Here is a 15,677-nt window from a genome sequence, read left to right on the forward strand (position 1 = left end):
TTTAAAAGATAAAGGGATAAAAATAATCATAATTATAATTGCTATTTATGCAACAAGTTGCGAAATAATAGCATTTTAAGCATGACAAGTGAAGATTGTCCAACATGGCAAGTGCTTAAAACACTGGTTTCGCATGTATTTCGTGCAAAATATTTTGAACAGTCACTCGAGAATCCTAAATGTATTTATATTTTAAAGAGAATGAAATTGTTGATTCGTTATCACGCAATGGCAAACTTATGATGTTGAAGACGAAAGTGTATTATATTCGTATAAAAAGAGATAGATTTCATGGCCTCTGGATATGTAGTGATTGTTTTGCTGGTTGTTATGAAGTTGTTTTCTGCTTGTTATGTAATTTGGAATATACAATTATTACAATGAAAGTGATAAATGTAATTAGAAAAGTGAGTGATTCGGAAGTGAATAATTTATATATGAAATCTCCAAATGTAATTTCAATTTTAAATAATTGTGTTGAGAATATTTATAATAAATAAATAATTGGAATTTATGTTTTCAGTATTTCTAATTAGTGTGCTTAAAAGTACTTCAGGCATGGAAATTTACTTTTTAAGCACGCTAATATATGGATGCAGAATTCAATGAATTTTTTATGCTAAAATGAGAATCGAAAAGTCGTCACCATGAAACGAATGTCTAAAAAATAATTATTTCTGAGAAATGTTAATCTTTCGAAATGATAATTGTTTCTCTTGAAGTCGTCAGCATCAGCCTCCCTGTATTTACTCAGCTGCATACCGACACCTCTTGTAAGGCACTACTCTGTATTATATCCCAAAATTGTTAGTCTTAATTATGAAACAATCTGTTTATCTGTATCCAATTAGAACTTCACAGAACATTTACCTTCAATAAATAGCAATACTCTCTAGTTACTGCTAGCCTCTTCATATAAACAGCATAAAACACATTCTTATTATTTTTCCAGCTATCTGTGTTTGAAGCTTGTAGCTATGTTTAAACACAGGTGTAACGTGGCTTTCCCGCAGTGAACAGTTTCTCAAACTCCAACCCATGGAAGTTATCCTTCTGTTCTGCAGGACTGCTTCTATTCCAACAAATGTAAATCAAATATTCAAAGTTCGTGATTTCGCACCCAGCTAAACTTCACATTAATTTGGAAAGTAATCAGTAATGACGAGGATTCCTCTGCTAAATTTCATATCCATGTGTCCTAAGTGAAAAGCTCTGAGAGGATTGCCTACAGGTTGTCGTTTGAGAATCACTTGTGCAAAGGTTCACACCCGTGGCACTGGACAGAACCAGAAATCTGGTGATGTCTGGTGGAAACCATGCACTTTGATGAGGTCTGGAAGCTTCTGGTTTGGTGCCGGCTTGAAGGTGAAGTTCTGCAGCAGGACACTAAGGATCAACCACATGTTCTGCAGCCAAATGTCTGACCCACACACACACACACACACACACACTTCCCTGCAACACATTTCGAAATTATCAGATGGTACAGGAAAAACATTGACGAGAAAGTGTACTAGTGAGCACTTGAGTAAGTGAATAAGATACTGGGCAGTGAACCAACAAATAAATTAGTATGACTTGAGGCTTTCCCGGCGTTTGATATAGAATACCTCTTCTCGGGTTCTCAGCCAGGTGAGTTGGAGATTAGATTCCAATCTTTCGACGGCTAGCTCTGCCATCTTCTTCAGGGAAGAAGTGCATGTATGAGGGACTATGTGGTCGGAGTTGTAGGAAAATGGATGACGTAGGTATATAGGCCTAATGACGCAATAGAGGAATGGGGCGCGGTGTTGCATTCACCCGTGACTCACATCGGATGCAGGAGCAGCAAAATCGGAATCCCAAATAGAAGTTTATTTTCGAAACAAGTCCAAGGTTATAATCTATCCATCTGTGAAGATTCTCCCCACCATAACTCTGCTGAATGTGCAGCGGGAAGAAAGCTGATGTAAGTAGAGCAGAGAGGTCACCAAATTCTAACTGCAGTCCAAAGGACACCCTTTACCCTCAAGCATATGGATGCTAGAGCCCAATAAAATGTTAAAGAAAAGAACATCCAAATTGGCTACTCGGAGGAGACTTTTTTTTAGAAAACGAGAACGAAAGGGCTGAGATTCCTGCATGCTTTACTATAGAACATTCCACATTAAGAAAAAGTTATTGGTTTTATGGACCTTGCAAAGTACATTGTAGAAGCTGTGTGGTAGGTAGGCGTTTCTGTGACAACTGGTCATTTGATCGAACAGCCCTATATGCTCAATGCGTTTTTCTTAACGTGGAATAAGTCTATAGCAATCGGCAAAAAAAATAAGCTTATCCACCATTCCTGATAGACTTTACATGAGATAAAAGTTTTTGAGTCTATCAAAAGTTGTTGCTTTGTCAGCTGTCCGAAGACAGGTGTGAATCTCATAAGTGACACCAATAAGTCATCACTCATGAAGCAACTAAGCCAGAAGATAATTGGGTAGGTGACCAATTTCTTTCCCCCTCCATTGCATACATCGCCGACTAGCTACATATTACACTAATCAGACTTCAGAATTATATGATACAAACAATTGTTCTTCCTCTGGCACGTATTGTCAAGTGAGATGTACTGTCTGATAATAGATGTACATATCAGCCAGAACCTCAATCAGAGGTACTATCAAAAGTGGCTGGGAATATTTCAGCCTTAATTCTGCAGTAGCCAACGACTGGACAAGAAGTGTATGGTTACAGAAATAAGAGAATTGATAACTTGAGTTGTCAAACGAAAAGACGAATAAAGGATTATGAGAATAAATAAATAGGTCTATACAAATCAGTTTGCTATTATATCACTGTCTCTATAGCACTGATGAATTCTTAGAGTTGCTCTATCTTAGATCTTGTCTTCAAGATAATTCAGAGTAGTTAGATGAGGAGTCTATTCTACAATTTTACAAGTATTTGGTTTACACACTGCAAATGGTCCTTTTAGCTGAAGATGGCTCAGCCTGTAGTTTTCTAAAATTAAGTTCCAGATTTTGTGTATTTGTATTTGTGTCGTATTTAATATTATAGTCATTTATTATATTTAATACAGCACTGACGAAAACGAAAATAATGGCTTTTAAAGGAAAGGACCCAGTAAACTCAAATATTGTAGTTGATGTTAAAATTTTCAAGCAGACGTCACATTTTAACAGTCCAGGTTACAATGTTTATTATAAGAAGGGTATACATGCAGAAGGGGCTCATTGCAATTTTACGAAAAATTGGTTTATTGGCTCCGTCTATAGCATTTTCAGAGGACTTTCATTTAACGTAAAGTGAACTGGAAAAAAAAACTAACAGCGATTAGTTCATTTAAAAAAAACACTGAAATTTAAGGGGACCTGGTAAGCCAAAAAATCTTGAATTTTTCATTTTTCATTTATCTTTCAGATGAGCCATGATTTAAGTTTTATCTGATTCCTAAGTATGTTTTTTTTTTTCGGTTTAAATGAACAGTGACATTTAAGTGGGCGTGTCCATAGGCGGAGAGAGAACCATTTCCTTGGGGAGGCAAAGGAAGACATAATTAATTACCTCCTCCTCCGTTATAGCTTGACTGTGGTACAGTATATTGGAATATGATCAGTTAATAAAGGATTTTCGGGGGGAGGGGCATGTTTTTTTTACAGTGTTACATCCATATCGGCGATGTTTCAAACCGAGTTGTATAGGGCTTGAACTGTAGGTCTGCTACAAATTATAATAGGGCATAACTTAAAACAATCTCCCTCTTTTTCTCTCTCGTGCAGAAACACATGCATACATCAATAAAACTACGTAACAGTGCTAACAGAAATATTTTTATATGAAGCTTACCTTCCGAAGATATATGAAATGTAATTTCTAATAATTATTTTATTTAATCTCATTTTTTAAGTTTACACATTATACTGGGATCACTTTTCTTTTTCCTGCATTGTCGTGCAGTATGTTATTCATACATTTCGAAGTGGTGGCCTCAACAACTGCAGACTTCAAAGACAATAGTACAGGCTGTTACGAAAGAAACATTACAGTGCTTCCATTCCTCAAATGAGGTAGTATAGGAATTCTTATACATTCAGAAATTTAAAATAAATAGAGTATTGTAGTCCAGGCACATGATCAGAAGACATTAATTCATCAATTTAAGCAAAAAAACTTAATCATAAACAAAACAAAAAAAGATATTTTGAATTCAATAGAATAATAGAAAAAAAAAAGATCATACAAGTTGGGGGGGGGGCAGTGGCCCCCATTACTCCGCCTATGGGCTTGTCTCCTGTTCATCTAGCACACTACCACAGTCTACTATATACAGTCACGAAGCTTGAGTTTTGAGGGTGCTAGAAACAATAGACTGTGACGGTACTATTTTGTATTGCCTGTAATGAGGCGATATTAGCGATCCTAGTGGTGAGCAACTATCTAATGTTTGCATATTTACTACGTATTGAGCTTCGCGACTGTATATACTAGACTGTGATACTACTATGTTAGTTTCAAATTTTGCGCCTTATGTGCGAAATTTTTTCATTGTAGGGAATTTATGTGTATTGGCACACCTGGTTTACCGTCCGTGCTTTGTTTCGTAGCAACGGATTTGTTTACAGTGTTGTGATATTATACACGTGCTGTACGGAGTTCTATTATTAATTGTGTTACGATACAGTTCAGTTGCATTATAGAGGTGCATTTTGTGATATTTTCTTACAATATGGGTTACAAAAGTAGTTTGAAAGTATTTAAGAAGAGAAGAAATGTTGGTAAACGTAAGAACACTGTTAGTAAGGTGAATTCTAACCTACAACCCTCTAGCACATGTGGTCAGTGTGAATCTGTAAATAATGGCTGTGCATCAGGAAAGAAACTTGAAGATTCTAAAATCAGGTATGAAACCCTGAAACAAGAACACAGTGTTAGTGATACCAATGGGGTTATAGATGTTGGCATATTATCTAGTGTACTGCAAAATAATGTATTCTGTAAAGGCTGTGGCAAAGGTGGGATATCTCTTGAGGTAAAAAAGCATATTGGTCTTGCTGCAGAATTAGTTTTAAAATGTAAATACTGTGAGTATGGTGTAAATTTTTACAACTCTTCATCTATTGATATTTCAAAGATAAACCCAATAACAGTGTAAACTCTACACAGTAAATGTTTGACTATGTATGGCCTTAGGGCTATAGGAAAAGGTAAGACAGGTGGAGAGACTTTATGTGGCATTTTGAATTTGCCACCTCCTCCAACCAGGTCTACTAGATATAACATAATAATTGGATCTGCGATTGAAAATGTTGCATTACATAACATGAAGGTTGCTGTGGAAGAAGCAGTTGCAGAAAATGATAATGTCAGAGGCATATCAGCTGCCTTTGATGGGACGTGGCAGAAAAGGGGCCACATTTCACTAAATGGCGTTGTGACGGCAACTAGTGTGGACACTGGCAAGGTAATTGATGTTGCTATATTATCAAAACATTGTAGGTGTGAAGGTAGAACAACAAATAAACATGAAACCGATTGTGAATGTAATTACAGTGGGTCAAGTGGTGGAGTGGAGGTTGCAGGTGTGACGAACATTTTCAATGTGAGATATGTGAAATATTTAGGAGATGGGACTCTAAGTCATTCAGTGCTGTTGAGGAATTGAAACCACATGGGAATGACGTACAAGTTAGAAAATTAGAGTGCATAGGCCACATACAGAAGAGAATGGGCATTTTGAGGAGACTGAAAACCAGTGTGAAGGGACAAAAATTATCGGATGGTAAGGGTTTATTAGGAAAGGGGAGGCTAACTGACTCAGTTATAGACAAAATTCAAAACTATTACGGCATGGCCATAAGACTTCTATTTACTATTTTCCCGAAACACATAACCACAGTGGACCATATGACGATTCACCACTGTTATTCTCATCCCAACCGACACTTGAGACAGGCATTGACAAGAACCGAGTTCTGAATGGGAGAAGTGAAGGCTGATGGGTGGGGGAATACCTGCTAGGCCACGAGGCCACAAGAAATGTGCCTGAGTTTCAGCTTTCCCAGTGCAACCTTAAAACCCGGGGAAATGCAGAAGCCAGACACGGCATGAGTGATCCTGGCTTCAGGAACAAATTTTACTGCAAGACAGGTCTATATACATCACAAGGTTTTCTACTTCTACAACTCTATATGCTTCATTGAAAGAACTAATATAATAGCTATGATATATACGACTAAAAACCACTAAAATTTTGAGTTTAAGAAAACAAAGTGACTGAGGCCCAGCCTCACTTGCCTCAGCCAATCAGCCGCCACCGTACAAATCTACCAACATGGAATTTCATCTCAGACTAAAACCTGTCTTGACCCTTTATACCCATTGGTGACTGCACATGATAAGGTCGCAGGGCAGATCTTGCCTCCTCTGCTATACCAGATAATGTTGTTGTTTTCTAATGCCAGGCATTTGACAGTAAAGTCATTTGACCTCTCCCACTTCAATATTTTTCAAAGATATTATCATGGCCAGCCACTGAAGCACAGATTTTGAGGTGTTCCGAATCCATTTCTTGGTTTGAGTTGCACAATGGGCAGTTAGGGGACTGATATATTCCAATTCTATGCAGGTGTTTGGCCAAACAATCATGGCCTGTTGCCAATCTAAATGCAGCTACAGACGATTTTCGTGGTAAATCGGGAATTAACTGTGGATTTTGATGCAGAGAGTTCCATTTTTTTCCCTTGGGATTGTGTTATCAAATTTTGTTTGTTGAAGTCTAAGTATGTAGATTTAATAAATCTTTTAACAGAGTAATACGTAGATTTAGTAACAGGTCTGTAAGTAGCAGTGCTGCCCTTCTTTGCTAAAGCATCCGCATTCTCGTTTCCCAGGATTCCACAATGGGATGGTATCCATTGGGATACAATTCTTTTATTGAGTGATATTAATTGGGAGAGCATTTTAGTTATTTCTGCTGTTTGAGATGAAGGTGTGTGTTTAGAGACTATTGATAGAATAGCTGCTTTGGAGTCTGACAATATAACTGCATTCTTAAATTTATTGATGTGGCATAGAAGATTCCTGAGACTTTCACGTATTGCAATTATTTCACACTCAAAACTTGTTGTCCCATATCCAAGAGATCTATAAAGTAAGAAGAGACAGTACGTAACACCTGCACCGGCACCTTGTTCTCTGGAGATCAAGGATCTGTCGGTGTATAAATGAAGCCAGTTTTGTGGAGGGTACCTAATATTAATTGTCTCTAAAGACAATTGTTCCATTATTTCAGTGTTTACTTCTGATATCAGTATTTCTTCTGTTAAATTTAGATTATATTCTATATTTAATAGAGTTAAGGGGTTTGGTTTAATTTGTAAGTTTTCTTTTAAATTTGGGATATTGATTTTCTGTTTTAATTCTTGAACAATGGATATGAAACTTTTTTGAGTTTTCAATCTACAGAGAGGACTGTATGAATGCCAATTGTTTCCTGGTAACCTGATAAGTTTTTCATATTGAATCAGTGCTTTTTCTTCTATTGTCATTTTGATGCTGTTAATATTGGTGAGGAGTCTCATACAATATACCAGATAATGTGTAGTACATTATTAAAAGATTATGGGCAAAATGAACTAGAAAAGCAACTCAGCTAAAATTTTACATATGTATGACGACACTTACTTCTCAGGAAAGTGAATGGTGGGTAATGTAATTAACATGAAGATTAAAGCCGTATAGAATCCTCAGAAATTAAATTTTTACATACAATAAAAGGATGCTCATGAGTGGACCAGATTAGAAATGAAATAAGAAAATAATTAGAACACGAACCTGTCAATGAGCAGATAAAATATGAACCAAAGTGGAGTGAACATGTGAAGAGGATGAACAGTGGTCAGCATGGAAATGTCGGACACATTATAGAAGAGATTAGGTAAATGTTGGAGTACTGAGCCAGGACAGTCCACGAAGATGAATATGGCGATATACTCTTGTGTATTATCTAACTCTCTATTAGTTTGTAAATATGACATGTCCCATGATCTAGTGCATGTAATAAATGGTTATGGTTACGATCAGGGCGCGGATTTTGATGACATGTCACCTTTCTTTTTTTTTACATTCTTTGCAATGCCTGTAAATAAATACATTTTGGATATGAGCTGCTGGTTACAGAATTGTAGAGTTTTTGTCATTCTTAGGTCATTTTTCGCTGTTTTAATTCTTTGAAGTCATTTTTTAAATTTAGAGAGCTTTTTTTATCATTTTTCAATTTTAAAATGATTTTTTTTAGTAGGACTAATTTAAGCTAGTCTTCAATGACGAAGTAAAATTTCCCAATATAGAAAAACTCGCAAAATTAGTACTGACACTACTTCATTCAAACGCAGAACTTGGAAGGATTTTTTCGATAGTCATGTCAAAAGGAAGAGGAGAATAGAATAGCACATGAAGCTCTCAGCTAAGTTGTACGCTTTGCTTCCAAATAAAAGAATTGAACTAGAGCACCTTTGAAGTCACCAGCATCCATTTTAGTTTCCGTTATTGGGATACATGTGCTAGATGTGGAGGAGATTTGGTGGTTGGTACATCCACCCTTCTCTTTTATTGTAGCTGAATGTTTAATTATGACCTAATTAATTATTTTATTGTAGCTCACACTGTAAGTTGTGGGAAAATTTGTGTTCGTGTGGGAAATTTTTATACTTTTATATGGGAATACCATAGTAGACAGTCTGAAGAGCTGTTAATTTAAGGTAGTATTTTGACTACTTATGCATAGTATTGTTTGTTTTTAGGTCTGTTTTTTCATCATTTCAGGTCATTATTACAGCCCGAAATTTTATGTCCTAAAAGTTAAGAATGTCACTGAGTGTAGATGAATATAAGTAGGCCTAGTGCCCGTGAGGAAAGTTTTAAGCTTAGTTCACAAGAGTCCATTATGTAATAATAGACAACAGAGTCAGAAGGACTGAGCAATGGATCTTGTAAACCGTGTGCTAATTTGTAAGTGATGTTAAGAGGATTAAAGACCTTTAACGATACCAAAGGGAAAATACTGAATGACAAGAATGGCATTTCAATGAAGTGGAGGTATGGCAATGATCTTGTAAATCGTGCGCTAGTTTGTAAGTGGTGGTTAAGAGGATTAGAGACCTTTAGCAGTACCGAAGGGAAAATACTGAATGACAAGAATGGCATCTCAAAGAAGTGGGGGCATGGCTTTTATATTAAACTATAGCGAGGAACAATATTAACTTTTAGCACCTAAAATTCCGGGTTCTAGCCATTATAATATAACTTTTTGGGTCTTTTATAGATAATTTTTTAAGTAATCAAAATCCTCACTCTGGCTGGGGATCGTCCCATACATCAGGGGCAATGTGGTAGCTGTACAGGCTGGTCAGCACCAGAGAGAAGCTGTGTCATATGACGCCTTTCCCCCACAACACACGTGATAGACATGAGCTTACACTCACCTTTGGCACGGAGTACGTGTGTGCAATGCCCAGACTGAAGACTGACACAATCCCCATGACCTTGCAATCGGGAAAACCTGTAAAACTTCCTATAGCTTTGCCAGTTTTCAATTCCATTACAGCAGTTTCTTGATTTCATCATCTTATTTATCGAAATAGAAACATCAATTTTGAGGCGTACTTATGACATTTCACTAGTTTCTGTGGCATCTCATAAACATTTCAAGACATATTCAAACATTAATAAGGATCATTTAAATATTTCTGCTGATGCCCAGTTCACTCTCTCATTGTACAATTTAAGTTCTCTGCATTGATTGATGATTCAGTAATATAACCGTATAAAATGTAGATATAAACAAATTATATTATTAATTAAAGTTTTACAATTTAGAATATTATGCATTTATTGTTTACAATAAATTATATTGTTTGAATGTAACTTAAACATCCTTCAAGAGCTTACTTGTATATTTTTGTGAATGTAAACACATATCTCTTCAAAATGATCTGATGAAGAGAATTGAGAAAATGCATTAAATTTAATTGGCATTGGGTTGTAACAAAGGGCTGCCATATGCCTCGGACAGTCCATGGCTTTATAGTGTAGGGAGAAAAGACTGATGTCCACGATTTTGAATGAAGTCGGACAGAAATCTGGAAAAATGCAGTAATTTGTAAGATAGTGTTCAAATGATACTCAAATGGGTGCAAGATAATACATCTTACGAACTCAGTAAGAGCCTTCTGTCTGACTAGGTGATAAAATTTAATTTTTTCCTACTGCACAACAAAGAGGAAATTTCTAAAAATATGATTTCACACGAAATCTCGGTAAATTTTTGTCGCAGTTGTATTTCCGTGGTGCAGTAGCCTACTTAGAACTGCTGCAAATGGTAGAATTGTTATTTCTCTCTACGTGGATATAATACCAACGTTCAAAGATCATTTTCTTTGATGAATGGCCAGTGGATACAAGAAAGAAACAAATTATCACTTAAGTTAGTAAACGCATCTGCAGATAGAGTATAATGTAAACTGCAGTTAGCTTCACAACTCATCCTTCCTTCTCTTCACAGTTCTGAGAAGTATGAAAGGTTCTGTGACTGTGATCTACAGACATGAATGGTGTGGTGCTAAAATAAATGGTAATAATGTAAATTGCATGCCAAATAGTGTGCTAGATAAGGTAAAGTGTATCACTGAAGTGGCCAGTCTCATCCACATTAAGTAAACAAGTGATATTAATGTGAAAAATAAATGATATATACAAGTTTCTTATAAATTCCTGCGTTTTTTCCTGTCGATCAAATTGACTTGTGAATCATGTACTGGTTTCTTTGTTTCTTCATTATGGCAACCCTAGTTTTAACAAGTTTCTATTGTTATGACATTCGTAATGAGAAATAAGATCAATTAGTATTATTTTCATTTAAAACGCCCCTGTATTCGACTGCATGATATTTAGAGTGCAAGTTCCCTATGAGCTTGAAATTTCCAAGATAGTAATTTATCATCCGTGACTGTACCATATTATTATTCTGTGAGCCCAACCTGAGTGGTAATATTGAATTTCTTTAATCTCTTCTTGACACAAAGTCGGACATTATCTAGTGAGATTACTGTCGATAAAATCAAGTAACCTAACAATAATGTAATACATAACTGCTTCATAAAATGTACGTTATATCAATTTCTTTAGAAAAATTAAAAATACGTTTTAAATATAAAATATGAAAACGACAATATTTAAATTTCCTTGCGGTCGGTTGACTACATTTTAAAATAAGAAGACCAGCTTTCTTGGTGTCATGCTCGATAAGTATCTTAGTTATCTTTTCACATTGATAACCTTTGTAATGTTTTAGACTCAATAAGGGGGGCAAAGACTAATTGGGATTTCCCAGTCTCTGATTGGGTCAAAAACCCTGATGGAACTGATATTTAACCCTAGTGGTAAATTTCGGTGAAGTCCGGAGGGCCTAATTAGTCAAATCCACTCTCCTCACCTCCACGCTGGGGCCCCCTGGGATCTTTCAAGATGCGAAAGAGAGAGTGGTGTGCGGATAGCAATGGGAACCTACCGCATTTATATATCCCAAGAAGATATGTTGAAAATGCCATGATGAGTCTTTCCCTGGTAAAAAACTCCGGACGTAAACTATCCCCCCAATCAGATGTCCGGGTGGGGGATACTGGGGAAGGACATGTCATGACACAAGACACAGAAGAGAAGAAAAGAAGATCAACGACTGCAACGAGGGATGAGAAGACACCAGTTCTACCGGGTGAGTTGGAAAACATGAAGGAAGCAATGAGAAGAAACAGAGTGGATGTGATGGGAATGTCAGAAGTGAGGTGGGAAAAAGTGATGAGTTGATGAGTGATGAATAGGGCTCGGAAGTTGATGAAATATCATATTTTTTCTTATACTTCAGAGACAATGCAGGATACAATATAAACTCTTTACACTTCAATAGAGACCAATATAGCCTACTTTTATTTTGCATTTATTTGCACTATTTGGTATTTTATTGTTTTTAGGAAATGTTCTACTTTCTGTTGCATTATTGCCCTATTGTTTAGAAAGGACCTTTTTTACGGTGTAATCATAGTCTACATTCCAGAACCTACTGCAGATAGCGTCATGCAGGAATTTGCCTTATGGTTGCAACAACCTTAACTTCTGATCACATGTGTGATGTGATTGTCCCCCATTCAATGCAACAGAACAAATACTGCAGCCGCAGTGCTCGCAGTTAGCATATTGTATTGCACAAGTAAAGACAGTATTGATAGAGAAAGTGCTGCTTCTATAGCAGTTTCTCAAGGCTTGCTGGCTGATCCTCAAATTAAGGAATGTCAATGTTGAGGTTTTCTCTGCAGTTTTCCCTCAACCCATATAGAGCAAATGTGTCTTTATCACGCTTGTTTTTGCACTTAATTATTTTATTCAGATGCTAGATAATAATAGCATTTGATAAAGAGTCGTAAATTAACGCATGAGAAAAGATTACTAGCACACGGGTTCAAAAAAGTGAAAAATTACTTCATTATTATTGATTTACTGCATTTGTTAAAAGATTTCAGTATTATATTAGCGTATAAAATGGACAGTTTCTAATAACATTGCAGGAGGAAGATGACTGTTTGTACAACAAAGATGCACTTATAATACATCACATAAGTATTTTGGCATTATATTTAATGTGTTTGAAATTTGTTCCAATAAACATAATACTTCGAATACTTCCTACAATAAAGCATTATACTTAAGTAAACATACAAACGTGGCCAACATGCTGTCGTGTTAACACTAAACATCATTACACCGTAATAATTATTATAATTTACGTACTTCAGAAGAATGCTCTCCAATTGAGACCACATTTCTAATTTCATGTGTGCACTTACCAACTCTGTGATGCAATGAATATCATTTTGATTATTTACACACAATTGCACTGATAAATTGTCATATATTTTAATACATCAATATATTTGTGACACACCTTCAAAATTAACCAACAAAAAGTACAGAAACACTGGATTGAGATTAATGATCCACCTGCTATCTTTTTTAAAGTATCTATGTTACATAGGTCATCAAACGAATTAATTTTGTCCATTTGCAAGCACTTAATTTGTTGCTGCTCAAATCTTTGAATGCACTTGTTAGCAGGGTCCATTCTTGTTGAGGAATAAGATTATCTATTTGTTCCCGTAAACCTGGAAATAGTTATAAGAGATCTGCTTTAGGACTATTCTTGCACATTTCCTTCTCAGTCTCTAGAAACATGTACTAGATACAAATCGTTTACTTCAAAGTGTTTAATACACACAACTGAATGCTTTGTTGGCGTGAAAATATTTCATAGTATACGAGTAGCTTCCAGCCACATAACTTATCTTTTCAGTTGGAAATTTGAGAACTGTAATGTAACACACTCACTTAAAGCACTCTAGTAATTTTTGGTACACACAGAAACATAACATTTAGGAGCCATCTGTAAATAAAAGAATATGGATGATTTAATTTCATTTTTTAATAAAAGTCTAAACTTCTTCATTTCAGTTCTCTGAATTTATTTTTCTTAGAGGTTATGCCATTACTACGTGCTTCATCTTTTGATTCCTTTTCAGATTTTACTTTTATGATTCACTTATAGTTAATAGTTTAATTTGGTGATGTACATGTTGTCATGCTACTCTCCATCCAAGTGGTTATGTCACACAGTCGTCAAAACAGGGGAAATGTTATGACAATTACTTACTTAACGGGGCCCTTTTCTTTAAATTATTTTAAACAGTTGTATAATATTATGTAAACTTCCAATTCCGTACAGCAAATATTTGCAGAGAAGAACTTAACAGCTCAGCCACTAGCCCTTACAGAGAGGACAGGAGAAACGAGTGGGACGAACTGGGATGAGACATAACCTTTCAGCTGGACAGTACCTATTTATTCTCTTCATAGTTAACTATCAGTGTATTACGAAGATTTCAGTTCAGAATTACACTGCCTTTTAGCTCGACATGATACAACTGGCAAGCTGATGATGCTAGACACTGCCACCCAGACCTCGAGCAGCGACCACTTCGAGGAATCCAGCAGACGGTACGCCGAGTGGGAGGAGGAAGTCAGGCTGGAGGAGCTGCAGCATCTGCAGAGAGTGGCGATTCGTCTTTTCGACTTCTCTATGTACTCAGGTACAGTAACTGTTTACATCCTGAAGTAGATGCTCTTTCAGCTATGCACAAGCAGAATCCCAGAGCAGTGCAATCAACTAGTCGGCCACTATTGTTATTCCATTTCAACATGCTTGGGATGGGAACATTTAAAGTAAAACTCAATTTAGGCCATGGCCCTTAAAATTAAAAATATTTGATTCTGATTTAGGCTACATTCATTCCCTTTACAAATGTGTACGGCAAATAGCAAGCGCTGTAATAAAAATGGCTGATTTGTCGGCATTTCCAGCGCAAAGGATTGCGGTACTCTGGATATCCACATACTCTGTGAACAAGTTCAGGAGACTTGGATTCTTACTGGTAGGGAATAGGGCATTTATCCAGTGGATTCACTTGTTCAATTTGCCTTAGCCCATAGAACCTGTTCTTAAATGTTTGTAGTTAAAACAAATTAGGTTCTTGACATAAAAGGAAGAATATTAATTTAACATTTTAACACGAAATTATCTAGTTTTTTAATTTGACATTAAATATAATCGTGTCATATTATTAAATTATTGTTCCTTATCCAAGTGTGCAGGCAGTCAAAACAGAAATACAAAATCGACGGCCCAGCTTGAAAGGGAAACAACTCAAAATTTAAATTTTAAAGAAAGCTGCATTTTGAAGCTTTATGTTGCTGTGAAGAATCAGAGGATCGTTTAACTTAATCCAAATTCAATTAATCATGTTTTATGTATGGTTGAAGCTTTAAACTTCATTTTTCTCACAACTTTAAATTTTGAGTTGTTTCTCTTTAGAACTGGCCTGTCGATATTACTATGCTTGCAGGCTTGAGACTGATCTGCAATTACTTTGGCAGCCGTCTACCAATATCCCTTTCTCTTTGAGTGCTAATATAGCATACACAATTATGAACCATAATTCATTATTCAAAAACATAATTTAAATAAATAAATATATTTTCAGCTACAAAATACATTATTAAGCACATTAATAAGATAGGGTAAAGGTTGGTAAAATCGTGATATGAGTAATATCGTAATAGTTGGTATGAGAATTTATTACAATTTTACTTATCGAGACAAAAATCTGTTTTTTTTTGACAATGTATTAAGGACAAGTTCATGGACAAGTTGCTGCATCAAATCGGTCCTTCTCTCGCTCTGTAAAAGCATGATAAGCTATCAAACACAGTAGCACGATATTACTCTTATCACAATATTAACAAGATTTACCCTACTTCGTTTTCCTCTCTTCTACAATTTGTTATTCCATTTGAATGAAATATATTATTTCCTTCTTTTAAAGTATTGACAATTCATAAGGAATGGAATATTTCTCGAATTTTGGAAAAAAATATTTCTCAACATCTAATTACAGTAAATATACATTATTCAATTCATTTATGCCTGATTTGAATTCGTGAAACATCGCGAAATCCGTATCAAGTCGGGAATGCGATTTTTTAAGCAATTAGCGAATTATGTGCGCGAATTTTCAATTTTTAAT

The 15,677-nt window shown here is 35.8% G+C and overlaps 1 protein-coding gene across 1 annotated transcript in view; it reads left to right on the plus strand.

The window, feature by feature from the left end:
* The first annotated feature begins 10,869 nt into the window (after positions 1-10,869).
* Positions 10,870-15,677, plus strand: part of LOC138715558 (uncharacterized) — a 68,585-nt gene continuing 63,777 nt past the window's right edge. Inside the window, exons 1-2 of the mRNA XM_069848626.1 lie at positions 10,870-11,761; positions 14,004-14,183. Coding sequence (XP_069704727.1) covers positions 11,515-11,761; positions 14,004-14,183 — 427 coding nt within the window. The 5' untranslated portion in view covers positions 10,870-11,514. The remainder of the gene's footprint in view (positions 11,762-14,003; positions 14,184-15,677) is intronic.

This window comes from Periplaneta americana, chromosome 15, assembly GCF_040183065.1.
Source record: "Periplaneta americana isolate PAMFEO1 chromosome 15, P.americana_PAMFEO1_priV1, whole genome shotgun sequence".
In the NCBI taxonomy this organism is placed as follows: domain Eukaryota; kingdom Metazoa; phylum Arthropoda; class Insecta; order Blattodea; family Blattidae; genus Periplaneta; species Periplaneta americana.